At 41.4% G+C, this 16,717-nt stretch overlaps 1 protein-coding gene and 2 pseudogenes across 1 annotated transcript in view; 1 reads left to right on the top strand and 2 right to left on the bottom strand.

Annotated features, from left to right (window-relative positions):
- LOC145766070 (uncharacterized) overlaps positions 1-11,788 on the top strand; it is a 39,523-nt gene extending 27,735 nt beyond the window's left edge. Inside the window, exons 21-33 of the mRNA XM_082577727.1 lie at positions 153-254; positions 593-755; positions 1,138-1,683; positions 2,778-3,019; positions 4,605-4,674; positions 5,339-5,478; positions 6,029-6,182; positions 6,724-7,236; positions 7,323-7,397; positions 9,627-9,979; positions 10,060-10,269; positions 10,574-10,738; positions 11,385-11,788. Coding sequence (XP_082433853.1) covers positions 153-254; positions 593-755; positions 1,138-1,683; positions 2,778-3,019; positions 4,605-4,674; positions 5,339-5,478; positions 6,029-6,182; positions 6,724-7,236; positions 7,323-7,397; positions 9,627-9,979; positions 10,060-10,269; positions 10,574-10,738; positions 11,385-11,516 — 2,865 coding nt within the window. The 3' untranslated portion in view covers positions 11,517-11,788. The remainder of the gene's footprint in view (positions 1-152; positions 255-592; positions 756-1,137; positions 1,684-2,777; positions 3,020-4,604; positions 4,675-5,338; positions 5,479-6,028; positions 6,183-6,723; positions 7,237-7,322; positions 7,398-9,626; positions 9,980-10,059; positions 10,270-10,573; positions 10,739-11,384) is intronic.
- On the bottom strand, positions 3,604-3,699 carry LOC145767746 (U6 spliceosomal RNA; annotated as a pseudogene).
- On the bottom strand, positions 8,597-9,344 carry LOC145765934 (uncharacterized; annotated as a pseudogene).
- Positions 11,789-16,717: the final 4,929 nt, after the last annotated feature.

Genomic DNA, 16,717 nt, shown 5'->3' with positions numbered 1-16,717 from the left:
CAAACACTGGCTGTTTGGGATTTTTTCACAGGTCGAACTTGCGTTGTTTCAAGATCGCCAGACGTTTAAATGATGTAAAAAATGTAAATTTTGTTAACGAGTTAAAAACTGCGCTCCATCCTAACTGGGAACACGTTTGTTTGTCTCTCAAGGTGACCAGCAGCAACGCAGTGGTAGCGACCGAGAGAGATCAACGCATCGACGACCGAACGATCACACCAATCAAGTGCGACAGCACGACCGATATAGCGTCGGTAAGTTGATTTGATCTTCTATTGTTGCAATGAATGAAACTATTGTATCTTCAAGCCGTTGAAGCGTGACGCAAGCAGTGAACGCACACATCGCAAACTTAGACAAACAGTTCTGAAACTTTTTTGACTCTTCAGTTAAAATTTACGAAAGATTCAATAAAAACGTGTATTGACGAAGTTGTGGTATAATTTGTCGTACCTTGTCGACTTATTTTTTCCGGTGCACACCACTGTCGATAGATGGGTTGGATTGTACGTTAGCATACAGTGTGCTAGTTGATTTGTTGCAAGGAAGGCAGCTTCAGAAGTCTTGTTGCATTTAAGTGTTCGAATTGCAGGATAAAACAGGAGACGCCAAACCGCCATTGGCCTCTGCTTCAAGCAAATCTACAGAAACAATTCAGAGCAACCCAACAAGCCTGCCAAGCTCAATCGCTCCGAGGCCTTTTGTTGCTTCACTTCCAATTCACAGAGAAAAACCCGTTGATAAATATCCACCAGGTGAGTGTTTAGTTCAACCATGTTTTGCTATTTCTATTATGAATATTGATGACAAAGTTGTGTATTTGATGTGGCGCTGTAGTTACCGCAAATATGCGTTGCTTTCAGCGCTTTGCAAGATAGAAATTTCAGTGTTGCAAAGCACATTGTAATATTAAATAATGTATTTGAAGAGTTTGATACAAAGCTTCAAAATTGCGAGTAGAAGGTTGCACAATGCACATAGCTATGGAGAGCCTTCTACTCAAACTTTTCAAATAATATATGCACAATTACATTTTATCTTTGAAAGTGTTTTTGAGATGTTTTTTTTCCCGTATCTCTATTGAGAAAACGGAAAACGTCATGTTTGTCATATTGACATACATGGTTTGTATTTCAGGGTCGCCCCCAAAACCAGCAGGTGTCGTCATGAAGCCTGTCGCCCCAGCCGGAATGCACCCAGACTTGCCAAGTACTGCTCCAACTAGAAGACCAAGCATGGACCTGGCTTCCACAGCGTCACGGTCTACTGAACAAGGAATCTTAGCACCAGGTGTCGCCAGTGCGCACGCTCAAGCCCGTGGGCCCAACATTGATACCAGGATAACGTCCGCCCAGCAACCGCCCCATCTACCTAGTGGCCACAACGTGGGGTCTTTCGTATCCACAACCCACCAACATGGTTTTTCCCAACCTTCTTGGATACCCCACTTTTCACCCACCCACCCAACGGACAATGCGTCGCATGCTTTTGCATCAACTAACCCACCTTCTGGAGGTACTTTCAAGTTCCCATCTACTCAAACTGTCCCCACAACGTTGATGCAGCCCCCTTTCGCCTCTACATCGCCTCAAGTTTCTAATGTCTCTCCCAGGCTTGACAGGCCCCAGCAGCCCCAGACACCAACTTCAAACAACCAAGCGCAGTTGCCAAACACGAGCAAAGGTAATTATTACAAAGCAGTTTGTGTCAAAATAGCTGAAGGTACAGTGATGCATAAAATAATAATGTATCAACCAGCCAGAAAGCGTGCTTTAAATGTTAGATCTTCGTTAGAGAGTTTGTCTGTTGCACCATAAGCATACGAAGCAGAGTAAAGGTGCGTCTACACGAGAAAGTGTTCTTGCTTAGAAATTCTTGCTTAAGCTAGTTTTTAAGCTCGTTTCGTCTACACTCACAATCTCGAAAAAAGATTTTGCTTGCTTGAACCGCGGTCACGTGAGTATTTTAACCGCCATGACGTCACGTTTCAAAAAGTTCGCGCCAAAGCAAGAACTAAACCAACTGTTCTTTAATAACTAGTCGGAGTGAGCTGGCACTTTGAGTTATTGCAGTCATTCAATGATTCAATATTGGCTTTCCAATGTTAACGTGTGTTATTTTTGTTGTGATGGTCATGGTCAGAAATAAAAGCAACTGAGCTCAACTTGTGTAAAAAGTGCTGCAAAATGATAAGGTTGCAAACGCGCAATTTACTTCAGAAAGAAGTGTTCCAACACCTTAGTGAAGTTATAAAGTTAGAAACAGGTGTGGCCAGAGAACACTGGGAGCATCAAATACAAAACAACAACTACAAACTTCCCAGTTGCTTGACTAGCAGCCAGACTACTGAGTGCAGACCTGAGGTTTTGCTGCGAAAATATTTCTAAGCAAGAGAACTCGCTAAGCGCTCAGTTTTTCGCTCTGGAGCGTATTTTTTCTCGGCCACTCGCTTAGTTTCTTAAAAGTAAGCGGCACAAAGTGCGATTATCTTAAACAAACAAGAAGTTTAGCTAGCTTAAGCAAGAAAACAGTCGTCGTGTAGACGCACCTTAACGTAACCGGATTTAACATATTTACTTTAAATGTTGAATAAAAATAAATTTCTGACTACATTTTTTAATTTATTTTTTTCAATAGCACTCTTTTTTATGTTATAATACATTTTATATAAATTCTCGTGATGTTTCTGTTCTATAGTATGCAATATGTCAACCTCATCACTATACCGTGCAGTGAGACTCATTTATATTTTCAACAAAACCTTTTTTTATCCCAAGGATTATCTCCCCATCCGCAAGGCCAGTTACATCCGGGACTACCTGTCTCTACACCCAACCGACCTTATCCCTCCTTGGCCTCCCCATCTGCCTCCCAGCCGCGAACCCCCTTGGCTTCCCCCAAGATGGCGGCTCCGACAACGAATATTTCGAGGCCCCCTATTCTCCAATCCCCCGTTACTGCGAGCGGCCCGGGCGGTCACATTGCAGGTTTTGGGTTTGAGCAGGCCGCAGGAATGCAGGTAAATAAAAGCTGGTGTCATGTAAATGTTATAGATCAGGGGTCACCAAATGGCGGCCCGCGGGCCGCATGCGGCCCGCCACGCTGTATCGCTGCGGCCCGCGGAAGGTATCAGTGTACAAGTATAACCAAAAATACTTTTCTTGAGGAGTTAAAGAGCACGAAGGCAAAAAATACTTTCCGGGAAGCATATTTTCGCTTTGCATACGATTCCACCGACCGACCAATCAGATTATAGTTCTAGGTGAGGGTTGCTTAAAGCTATTCCAATGCGATGTCCAGCCACACTGTAACAGTGGTTGATTAAAACGTCTGTTTTCGAATTTCGAAAATGTCTGTGAGCATAGGGTTGCTTATTTTAAGTTTGCAAATGTCATGTAAACACTAGTGTGGGTTTCACCGTTATTATGTTTCACGACCAGTGTTCTCTTTATGCAAGTTTTTGTTGGCAAAATAGTTCGGTGTGCCAACTCAATTTATAATAAATTGGCAAAATATTATATATAAATTTAAAGACTTTTTCTGATTGTATTATGAAAATATCTAGCTTAGTACTGCAAAATGTTTTTTTTCTTCTTTTTTTAAAGAAATATGGAACGCTTCACGATTTCGCGTGTCATCCTTGCGCAGGGCCATGCTAATCTTCTCTGTATCGTTCCAATTTTAGTATATGTAGGCTACTGCCGAAGCAAGTTCTGCAAAATGTTGTTAATCAACAAATTCTTACCACGCTGATAGGCTAAGTATCGCAAGTGTCAGTTGTATACAACAAAAGAAAGACGGTTTTATAGACTTTCACAACAAAGATGAAAAACCAACTCATTGCTTTTTTAAAGGGAAGACTGTTCATGAATTACGATAGAATTACGATTTTTGGGTGATTTCTACAAGCATTTGTTTCATGGTGCCTGATTTCTTTTTCCCTGTTATTGGAGCCTCTTTTTCACTGATATGTTTGTAGGTCACTATTGTTGCCTGTATTGCGATGTGTCAAACATTTCCTTGTTTACTAAAATTGTTAATTGCAAGATATCTTTTGTGAAGCGAAGTGACAACACCACTCTTGCTTGGCGATGCATATTCTGATGAAACCGCTCGCCTCGCTATAAGTGCGCAAAACAAATGGCCTGGTTTATCAGGCCTTGTTAAAAAAAAGTCAAAAGTGTTGTAAAAGGAGCTTGGCCTGGCAGTAGCGTTGTTCGATTAATTTCGTTGCTGCGGTATTCTAACATAAGTATGAACAACATGCAACGCTGGATACTGGGTACGAAATGCGTTCTTTTTTAGCATAAGAGTCAACCTACCTAATATTTTATTAGTGCGGCCCGCCACAGCTCTTCTTAGTGCCAAAGTGGCCCGCATGCAAAAAAGGTTGGTGACCCCTGTTATAGATTATGAGCCGTATGCAGACAGCAAGATCCATCATTTTTCTATTGATTCAATGTCTCAAGACCTTAAATCAATGTAAAAACAACGGCTGCTGCTGTCTGGGTATGATTTCCAAGCATGTAGTAGCTTTGCTGGGGCAACATTCAAATCTATTTTCTGGGGTACAATTTGCTCCTCTCAACTAATTGTTTATTCAGGTCTCTTCGCATCCTCAGAGTGTTGCCGTGACAACCGTCCCCACCGCAACCCCACCCAATCGGCCCCCCGGTAAGTGGATTGCGGGGTTTTGTAGCGCTCGTTGTTCTTTATGGCCATCAGTTGCAAGCTTTGTCGTGTTATTGCTTGAAGACGATTTCTATGTAACTGCAATCCCAGTCAGCAAATCAGTCCCTCTTTGCATTGATTCCACGTCTGCAGAATTTGCGTCTAATTCAACACATGCGTTGCTTGACTTGTCAAGATGGTTGGTATTTTGACCAGTGGTTTTGAAACAACGCACAGCGAGTCGATAACACAAGAATCTTCTTCTCGAACGGTCGTCAGACCACTCGGCAAGTGCTTCAACTCAGCAAGTCCATTTCAGTTACTATCCCAGTCAGCAAATGAGATTCACTTTCTCAGTTCGGACTTGCTTGGTCATGGCTTGCTCAACTGAATTTGCTGATTTGTGACATGCTAAGTTTCGGCTTACTCAGTTTCATCATTTGTCACCTTCAGCCACTTACTGACATGTTTCCAGCTCAATTGTCACTTGCTCAAGTGACTCTTCTCGAACAGCCCGACCACTGGGAATCCTCTCGGAGACAATATCACTTCTGTTATAAGTTTATAACACTTTCCGCTACATAAGATTGCCTCAAACTGCTCTATGTTGACCTAACGTTGCTATTATATTCAAGCAACCCCTAACGTAGCATTGTCTTGTTCGAAGCTTCTGCAGCGGCTCTGATGCTTTCTCAAACAAGCGCTCCTGCCACCAACATTCTTTCCGAGAAGATGCAAACTTCGTTTGAAGGGTTACAAGCACGTCTTCCCATTCCCCAAGTATCCCATCATCCACTGCCAACATCAGTAAGTTTTTATCTCATCTTTCCCTGATGTAAACGTCATTCTAAAAAAATGACGTTGAAATACGGAAAAGTGATTGTTTTTTTTTCTACCACCGCAACCAGTGTTCATTGCATGAACATTGAACAGTAAGCACATGTAAACGTGAAAAGTATGTGAAAACATAAACAATAAATTTGCATACGATAAGGGAGACAACGAAGGATACTTCCGGTCATTTGGTGGACTGTACTTGCTTTCTGTTAGAGGGTGGGATGACGCAGAGAATAAGGCGTTTGATTTCCAATAATGCAAACCTGGTTCGACACCTGGCATAAGCTGGTTGTTGATAAACGCCGCTCACCTCTACCCAGGGTGTAACAAATTGAGTGAGAGTAGTTGCTGAAGGAAAGACGGCCGCGAAAAAGGAACTGGCAACCCTACTCTCGTTAGTGCCGAAAGCCTAGTGTAATGAGAGTCATATCTTCTTATTCCCCAAAGCTTAGTAACTGAGTATGGAAACCCCTTTACTTGCTCGCTATTAAAAAAATAGCTTCAAATCTTTCCTTATCAGATTCCTGAATCCTTTCCGGCCAGGCACCAACAACCTGGGAATCCGTTGGCCCAAGATGTAAAGATATCCCATCGGTTCCCGGCACAAGTACCCACGGATCCCGACCACACCATGGCCCAGTATTCCTCTCGGCAACCTGTGTTCTATCCACCAGGTGGAGTTTCGCTTTTAGCAGCATGATCGTTACTTATTTCACAAGCGTTCATTGAATGTTTTTTTAGCCCCCATGTTGCGGGTTCGCTGTGGACTAGCCGTTTTTCACGATCTTCCTGATGGTCCGAGTCATGTGCAAATGACGAGTTACTTTGTGTAATCGACGTCATGACTTCGTGTTTTGAGTTGCTGGGATAAACTTAGATGTCTCTTTTCTCCAATAACTGAACAGAATTTCGAACCAGCCCACAACTGGTTCTACATCGTTTCTAGTTCTACATCCGTCAAATAGTTAATTGAACAAAATTTTGGACCAGCCCACAATTGGAATTGTTTTGTTAGGGCGTTTTTTGGCCTAACAGCTCCTGTCGCAAACAGTAAATTTCCTTTGTTGAAAATACAGTATATTGTTGTACGTTGTGGAATTTTAATAAGGAAAGAATTCAACAAATGATGAATTTATGTTTGATATACTTTTCAAGGCAGAATATTTTTCAACCATTTCCGTTTTAAAAAAACAAACTATTTCCATTGCTTTCTAGGGATCGCAATGCTTCCTTATGGAATGCCATCCATGAGACATGGAGTCTCCTTCCCGCGATCCTCACCATATGGAGGGTATGGCTTACCCATGCCTTTAACCCACGGTATGAGCCCCCAACAACCAAGGCAGCCTCCAGGTCCAAGTCATTTATTCCAACCTCGCACTCACAACCCATTTGCAGATCTGCGCTCCCAGCATCCCACTGGTCAGACCCAAACCCAAGCTAAACCTTCAGCTATTGTCACCCACCCAACTTTGCAACAACCCCAACAACATTCTATCAAAGGGAAAACAACACTCAGTAGTAACACCCCACATTCGCCCAAAATGGCCCATAAACCTCCTCCGGGTGTTTCCGGCCTTCCCGAATTTCCAGTTCGATCGCAAGAAATGCGCTTCAATTACCCCGCCGCCAGCATGGGAGGAGAACTGGGACAAGCGGTGATGAACGCTTCATCTGGGGACTCGTCTATGGATATGGTTACCCACCACTTCCTCAAGTCTTTATCAGGTTTGTTGCTACGTGTGGTTAGACCTCCATTTAATCGCTGTTATTTTTATTTTGTTATACCAAATTTTAACTTGACTTTCCGCTAGGTGTCCGTCCTCCTGCCACTCAATCTCCCATGTCAGCCGGGCCCATGACTTCGCCAGGCGCATCAGCAAGACCAAGTATGATCTATTTCTTAGCTGTTGAATCACTCGCATTCTCACATTGTCCGTTGGTACATTAATACAAGCCATCACATCACCATCATCCATTTTGCTTCAAAGAAGCCTGGTCTTGATCCCAAAACGTCAGGGTCGACCATTTGTCTGAAGTGACTCCTCCATCTCTCCCTATTGTTGGCATCTTCAATTTTTAGTTTCTTTTGTTCATATCATCTTTCACGGTGTCATCCCATGTTTTCTTTGGCCCTTTTCTCATTTTCCCTATCAATACCTCTTTCCAGATTCGCTTTGTCAAATTGTTCTCATTCATTCGTTCAAGATGTCCAACCCATCTCAGACGATGACCACGCACCAGGGTTGGTTGATTTAAATCAAATGATTTAAATCATTGATTTAAATCATGATTTAAATCAAACAATAAAAATCAAAAAAATCAATTAAAAAAATCAAATGATTTTTTATTTGCTAAAATAAAAATAAATACATCAACAAACGTTTCACTGCTTCTCTGTAATACAAAAGTTATATTTAAATACTTTAGGCTATAGGCTATGCATGCTTTGAAAGGCAACTTAGTTTACTTGGCAGTTCACAAACGGTGTTGTTCACTAAACATAGTTTTTGAGCGAGTTTTTTCCACTTTTGGTCTGGTTCAATCAGAAGCTCGAAATCGATTGGGCACTGCAAAAGCTGGTGAGCTTGTATTTATGTACAAACTTCTCAATGCAAAATAAACTGCAATTTTGTGTCATCTGAACTTTTATTGTTTTGGTATGGAATGTCGGTAACATAATTATATTACACCGGTAAACATTCTTTGCAAAAGCCAAAAAGAGTGGTTTTAGGCTATGCATCAGTTGAGCAAAAAAGCAAAGTGATGTGTGCTCAAACCTAAGGAAAGATCTTAGTGTAGTGAGATGACAGTCTGAGACGTACCTCAATCTCGATATGCACATTATGATTTAGTATAAAGCAACATATCACACCTACTTAAAAATATGTGCAATAGACAGGCTAGCCTACAATATGATAATAAAAATGATTAAACACTTGCAAACCAAAGCCTTTCAATCAATCAAGGGGTTAAAAATAATTCTGCTATCTTACTACAATGATCTCTTCCCCCCAAGTAGACTCGACGCTCTTTTATATAAAAAAAATCAAAAAATCTGATTTAAATCAAAAAAATCCGATTTAAATCAAAAAAATCCGATTTTTTTAAAAAAATCATGATTTTTTCCAACCCTGCCACGCACGTACCCTTCAATATTCTCAACATCAGTCCACTCTCTCAAGGCATCCTTTTTAATTTTGTCGAGAAGTGTCTTGCCACACATCATACGAACCATCCTCATTTCTGTCGTTTGCATTCTCAGTTCTCCTAATATCTGCCCTCTTCAAAGCCCAGCATTCCCTTCCAGAACACATCACACTTCGTTCACACGCATTGTACATATGCACAACCTTCCTTTCAATCTGCGAGAAAGCATTCTGCCACAAAGTTTGCCTGACAACTCTGTATACTTTTTCCAACCCGCACCTATCCTTGCCGTCACAGCTCTGCTGGTGCAATTATCTATTTCTAACATATCTCCAAGGTAGTGGAACGCCGTAACAACTTCTATGTAATCGCATCCCAATGTCACATGCTTCTCGTACGATTCATCACCTACAATACCCTCACACCTTCTACACTCAAAACACATCCCACTCAACGTTCCATGGATGCCTGAACATCTCTTTAGCTCCCAATACTTGCATTTAATACACTAAATAGAATTGTTCATTACACTCTTATCTTGCCACATATTGCGCATGGATCCATAACATGGACTGCCAATACCACCTCGTTTGTACATTGTATGCTTGTTCTCATTGCTTTCGTTTTATTCACGGTTAACTTTTGTTTTCCAATGCCTTTTTTATGTGACATAATTTTCTTTCACTCCTTTCTAACTGACAACCTGGGATGAGGAGACCAGATAACAGGGAGAGGCCATGAACTTGCGCATCACCTGCTAAGAGGTGCTACCCCTCTAGAGCCCTTGACCCCCGTTGGTACAAGCCAATGTTGTTTAAACTTTGGATTGCATCTTTTATCTGCGGAGTTAATTTTGATCCTAGATGACGTGCAGTTTATGTAGTGTCTACTCGTAGTTTACGTGTCTTCAAAAAGAGTCATTGTGCAAACCCTCACCCAACTAATAGTTTGTCCACATTTACTTTCAGGTTATTCCCCTCAACAGCAATACCGCCCCCCACATACGAACACATCTATGTCGGTCGGGGCTTCACCGTCACCCCAAGAGGGCGCTAGACCACCCCATCCTGGCTCCACGTCTGAAATGTATCAACGGGCTCCCACTCCACTTAGGGGGCAACATATTCCACCGCAACCCCCATTCTGGCCGCCAAGTGCGCATTCCCAAACAGGCAAGGTTGAGCCCCAACTTGGACCGGGCCAACCCCAGATGGATATTTACCCCCAACACAGAGGAGGGCCCCCTAAAGAACCCAGCACTGTAGTCATCAAGCAAAAACCTCAAGAATCATCGCAAGATCCCCTTCAAGACTTGTTCCAAGTAAGCTGAGATTACAACGCAAGGTCTTCATCCGGCTTTGAATTTTGAAACATATTAAAAATTATTTTCTTCTGTTTCAGCGTTATCCGATTATTTGGCAAGGAAATTTAGCCTTGAAAAACGACCTTGCAGCCGTACAAATCCACTACGTTTGTGGTAACCTGACTATGGCGCAAGCAGCGTTGCCAAGTAGTGATCCCAATGACCTCACTGGTCTCTCCGTTCTACGCATCATCCAACGGATGAGGATAAATCCGGAACAAATGGAACCTCTTTGCCGAAGAATGACGGTGAGAAGTATATAAAACTACAGCATAAAAAATAGTTGAAGTCCACAATATTATCATTATTTTTATTGCTCCGGTGCTCAATTTTGTGTCATGGTCGCATCAAATGTGCTAATGTTGGTTTAGCATTGTATTATTTTCGTTTAGTAGTTTCATACGTTCAGCTCGAGTTTCAATAGTATTTTGGATTGCAGCCACCGTGTAGGGCAATCTAATGTTAAATGGTCAACAATTTGTTTATTGCGTTAGTTGAGTGTTGCAAATGCTAATACTGTAACTAGCACAGCCTATTGTTTTGTTTTTGCAGAGACTGGAAGAATTTTGCGTGCTTTTAGCGCTACCGTGCGGTCGTGATAAAGACGATGTGGGTCGTCAGACTACGGCGTTAAGCACCGGTTTCATACAATACTTGCAACAGAAACAAGTTGCTGGAATTGTGAATCTCGACGGAGTCGTGGAATCCACCCAACAGGTTTGTAGGAACAAACGTGTTAAAACCAGCGGCAAATGGGTAGTGTGATGTCAAGATTTCCTAGGCTGTTTGCTTTGAAAACCCTGAGGTATGCGCAAGCATCCTTAGATCTTGCGCACTTGTGAAGTTCAAAGCCTCCTATGGCTGTGAATGTATCATGAGTTGGTTTTTAATGATTGCAAACGTATCTTAAACTGCTTTCGCTGGCCCAACTCTCTTTGCGCTTACCAATACATCAGAGGGCTGTCTAAATATGATACGATCCAGAATGTGGCGCTGGTGATGAGCTTATGTACCGTGCTATGGTGACTTCGACACCTTTCCCAGGTTGATATTTGACTAAGGCCGTAACCTGTTATCGTTTTAACTACCCATTCTATGCTACTTTCTCTTTCCGTGAGTGTCATCAATGCCTGTACCACCTCACAGCGCAGAAGGTCAACATGATTCGGGCGATGAGACCAAAGACTGGCTGCTCTATGGTAGCTAATTGGTATTGTCCGAAAAAAACATGACCAATGTTGGGTGGTAAAAACATATTTTCGGTCTCGAAAGAAGCCTGTGCTAGTTATATAGTTTGTTGTCACTGTGCACCAGCTTTCCAGCTATTTCTACAGCGTCGCATTAACAATTTGTTTCCCAACAGAGAATAAAGCTGGTGTTGCACGTGTTCCCGCCATGCGAATTCACCAACGAACACCTTCAATTTCGCGCGCCAGACCTGCTTTCCAACGTCGCCGATATCCATCACTTGATGATCGTCGTCACATCGACGTGACCTCATCCGCTATGACGTCATCGGTTCAATAACGTCATGATTGTAGATGACAAGAACGTGTCAACTACTACGAGTGCAGTTTGAGTGAAATTTTAGCTTCATTTTTGTGTTTTGTAGCAAATTGTCTGCAACGGCATTGTGTCGCCTTCCGTGATCCCGTAAACTAGCTCGAATAATCTTGCATCGACATTATCAATAATTGATACCAAGGTGTGTTGATCGTTGTAAAGCAAATGCTGTTGTGTCTGAACATTAAATCATGTTAACATCGCCTCAAACATTCTTCCTGTTGCTTGTAGAAAGGTCCAAGTATCCCCACGAGCAAAGGGCCGTAAAACTGCTAAGTTGTGTAAACTAAAAAATGTGGATAGTTTGGTTTGAATCTTTATTCTCGGACTGACAAAGCCTTGAATGGTTATTCCTGGTAGTTTCGCGTACTTGTAGAGGCTCTTGACACAGGGCCGGTTACCGAGATTAAAGTTTCCGATTGTTGCCGGAGAATTGTTCCATTCACTGGGTGCCGCTGAATGGAGAGCAGTCCTGAAATACGTTGCTCAAGCGCACACCCTGAGAGTCGAACCAGTGCGGCTTGATTATGAGCTGGGCGCGTAACCACAGCCATCGGGGTGGACTAGTTTATCAGGCCCTTCGGGGAAGTGAGGTCAGGAGGTACTTTTGAAACCCATGGATCTCATTGGTACCAGGCCCAAGTTATCTTAACGGCCCGGAGCGTGGTAAAATCGTGATTCAGCCGAGGTTGAAGAAAAGTGTCATAATGTGGCATCATAAGGAATGGACGTTCATAAACGCTTTTCAATTATGTACAAAAACACAAGGAGACGTTGAAATGTACGCTAAGTTCGCAAGTCAAAACAATCGGCGTTTTCTGTGCCGAAATACCAACGTGAGAGAGACTTGACGATCCTTAGCCCAGGATTCTTTTCAAACAACGGATATTCTGAAGTGGCTTCACTATAGTTTGATCTAAAGATTTGGTCGTAATGTATGCCATGCAGCGACCGACACAACTGGCAAAAAGTATTTGCTCTTCTGTAATATGGCAGCTCGGTGACGTCTATCTCTCTCCATTCTAAATACTCGCGGTAAGCTGTGTCATTATGATGAAGATATTTCAAATAATCAACAAGTTCTTGAACAGTGTAGTCCTCTGCAAATATGAATGAGTGCGGAGGCGCCACAGCCAGATAATCCTGCTTACAAGCACCGAATACAACAGGAACAGCTCCAAACTGCAACGCGTTTTTGAAAAACTTTTCTGTGATGTAGCCTTGGCAATGGTAACTGTTTTCAAAGGAGAGATAAAACTTGTACTTTTTCGCAAAGTTTTCCTGTGGAAGTGCTCTAATGCCATATGGAAAGCAGCTCCCTCCCAAATCAAGCTGCAAACCGACTGCAATCAGACTTAGCGCCAATCGCATGCGCCGGCGAGCTCCTCTAGTTCTAAAGCAGTTGGATACAACCCACACAGCAAGATCAGTTTTCTTCTCTATTAGACGGTCTATCGATTCCCTACCCGGCTTCTTTTGAATAAGTTTAATGGTTTCAACTGCAGACCCGTACGGGCTGAAGATGTCCGATTTTTCTCTGCAAAACAAGAAACCGTGCAATTAAGAGAACCAATTAACTAAAGACAAGTACCGTAGTTAGTAATGCACCGATAAACTGAAGCACTATAAATCAGTGGTTCTCAACCTTTTTGTCTTGGCGGACCCATTTTGATGTCTTCGAAGCGGTCGCGGACCCAAAAAATTTTTATCTGAAATTTTGGTAGCCTATATCGCGTTTCCTAATGGAATCAAATATTTTATGAATGTCGAAGCGACGCACTTATGACGATTGATGACATTGACGAAATTATGTTATGAGCTATATGTTGGTACACAGGATCAAAAAGTAGTAATCTATACGCTGATTTAATTTTTTTTTTATAAATTTTATCAAGTTAATAAAATTTTTGTGATCGTTACAACGAATTTCTGCCTTTTCTCATTTGTGATCAATATTTTTCGTTTTTTGCATTTCTAAGGCATTGATCAACAATCTGCTGTCTGACTGTCTCGAAAGAATTAAGTTGAACATAGCCTTATTAAAAGGATTAAGTCATTTGTATGATATTGAAACCAAACCTTTGTGCGATGTCATTTGAAGTTTCAAACGACACACCAGTTCGTTGCGACGTAGTTTGAGAATCACTGTAGGCTAATACATAATTAAAGCAGAACCAATTTTGTAATTTATCAATCATGCTGCAAACTCGGAAACTTTCACACACCCCTGGTTGAGAACCACTGCTATAAACAACTCTTGTCCGACGCCGCATATAAATAACAAATTCAATATTTTTGATGCACAATTTTCTCACGTCGATAAAAATATCTTAAAAACGTAGCTTTGTCGTTAACAAAAATTGTAGGTACTTAGGCTACGGCAATGCAGTAGCCATCACAAATCTGGCCACCAGCGAGACAGCCAATCTTTGCATCTAAACGCAAGTAGGCCTACGCTAACTTTGAATTTTTTCAGGGCTCATGGATGCTTTAGGTGAGTTTAAAGTCACCAGGCTTTACAAAATATTTGTCTTGTAGTTTCATTTTTGTAATGGCTTGAAAAAATCATCAAAGGTGGGCAGCACCCTCTTCCCCGAGAATTGTGATAATCTCATTTGGGAGTTGCGAGTTTTTGTCGAGGATTTCGGCGCTATATAGGCTAACCGAGGAATTCTTCACTCGGCAGTAATTTTATTGCGTTTAGTTGATGAAAGTTTGCACTTTTTGGATAATTTTTGAGATGAAAATTTTGATAGTAGCTGACAGATACCGTTCCCTCAAAGAATGAACATTCACATTCTTCGCCTTTACTCAACAGGACATTATCATTTCATATAAAAATTAATTTTAATGTTGTGGTTCAACAAAATTTAATTTATTAAAGTCAATAAATAATTAGTGTAATGTAACATATAGTATTTGATCTGCCTGGTCAACACCGCTGCGGCAGTCATTAGCAGCCTAACATAATAATGAATTCAACAGTCATTGATGCCATATAATCATTTGGTTCACTGACACTTTAACACCAAAATTAATCTGCACTTTTCTTGCGTGACACTCTAAATAGCAAAATCCGTCTTTTTTATATTTTTTCAACGTTTGCAGACGGTAAATCAATACGAAAACCGTTGTATGTTGGTTGATTTCACTTCGTTTGAATAACTGTATTATATCAATGATGAGAGCAAAATAAAATGTTGTCAGTGGATCTCACGCTGTTAATCGCCGGGTGGCCTATTGGAATGGGTCTGCTACTATTCGGTGAGTTCCTAACCTCTAAAACGGCAATGATAATTAGGCTACGGTACCCGATAATTTAAAAAAAAAAATTGAAAAAATCCCCCGTTAAGGGATCGGACTCACCGAAACGGGCCATTCCGTATTGGAATAGCGACTGCACTGCGTGAGTCTCCACATTAGCCTATTAGTTTTCACTGCAAAGTTAACCACCATCAAAGTGAGACAACGTTTAACAAAAAAAGATTCGGAAAGTTATGAACACAGCACAGCATTTATTTCACGTTTTAATGAACATAATTTGTGCTCCAAACAATACTTTGACTAAGCTTATCTGTTTGGCATGTAAATCATTTTCTTTGACAAAATATTCTAAAGTAGGCTATTAGGCTATAAAATAGAAACTATTCTAGAATAGATTCGAATCGTCAGCTAAAAACCACGATTCCTAAGTGTTCGTGTCACTTTTGTCGGTATCAGCGTGGCTTGATGTTTCTCGCAATAGTCGAATGATTTCTGTTTTAATTTTTTCACGAACTAATTTCATAAAAAATCTCCAAAAAAGAGCCATTTTTTCACTTTGAATTGGAAAGTAGCGAGAGTGAGACTGAAAGAAATGTAGTGCCTTCCTGCTACCGCTACATTGAAAAAAGTAGCGTTGCTACTCCAACAAAAATGTAGCGGCGCTACCGCTACTTCTCCCAAAAAAGTAGCTCTGAAATTCATCATGTACAATACTATGGCGTTCATGCAACATCTGTTATGGATACTTTTTCATGTGTGGTCAAATGGTCAGAATGTAATCACGGGCACATGCGTGTGAAAGCTCGAAAGGTTTTATATTTCTGTCACAAATTTTTGGTCATTTTCTCATGACATTTCAGAAGCACCGTAATAATCAGTGCATTATCTACAGATTTAGGGCTACAGATTTTTTCAAAATTAGATTTTAACAGTTTAGGTTCGCACCAGTGGCGGATCCAGGGGGGGGGGGGAGAATAAAGCTATCGCCTCCCTAAAACACTAAAAGTAACTTTATTTATGGTGAATTTTTAAAGTAGGATTAATGTAAACCTACATATTTGTTTTTTTTGTTTGTTTATCTTTATCCTGCATTGCGGGAAAGCGGACTTGAGCGCCATGCATCGGTGTACGCCTTCCGACATACACCTGACCCACGCTGCAGCCGACGGCAATGTCTGTTTTCCGGTTGTCTACTTTACTTATGACTTAAATTTGGTACTACCCATTACTCGAAATCGATCACTAGGTAGAGGCAATTATCGTTAAGTTTCTTGCCCAGAGAAACAACAGCAAGTGCGGGTGGCTGGAGTCGAACATGCAGGCTCTCGACTGCGAGCCCAACGCGCTAACCACTCGGCCACGGCTGCCGATGATATCATTGTGCTTTGTTCATATCGGTCCTCCGCCTAAGGCTACTTACTGAATCCGCCCCTGGTTTGCACTTTTGTGTTTTAATTACAGTATACAGTTAAACACCAACTTATTTGACATTGCATCAAATAGTTTTTGCACTGTTCATTAAAACAGTAGCCTACGAATTACACATGGCCGCATATTAAAATGGAAAATAACGGCATTTTACTTTTTTTTCAGGATTTGCTAATCAGTTGTAGCCTAAAGCACTTGTTGTGAGCAATAGATCTGCAATGGAGAAAAAATAGCGACTTTAGAAGGCTCATATTACCTGTGACTCATGGTCATGTTAAACGTCCCATCATATTGGTCAAACATTGTTTGCTTGTTATTTGCTGCTGATTCCATGATCCAAAATACATAATATTGATCGAGTCTCCTGAATAATAATTTACCGGTGCGATATAAAAAGCATTTGAAGCACTGAGTGTAGTGGCAAAGTAGTTAATAAGCTAC

Source organism: Aplidium turbinatum, chromosome 3, assembly GCF_918807975.1.
Source record: "Aplidium turbinatum chromosome 3, kaAplTurb1.1, whole genome shotgun sequence".
Lineage (NCBI taxonomy): Eukaryota > Metazoa > Chordata > Ascidiacea > Aplousobranchia > Polyclinidae > Aplidium > Aplidium turbinatum.
Note: the sequence above shows the minus strand (reverse complement) of the source record. Positions and strands in the feature narration are given on the sequence as shown.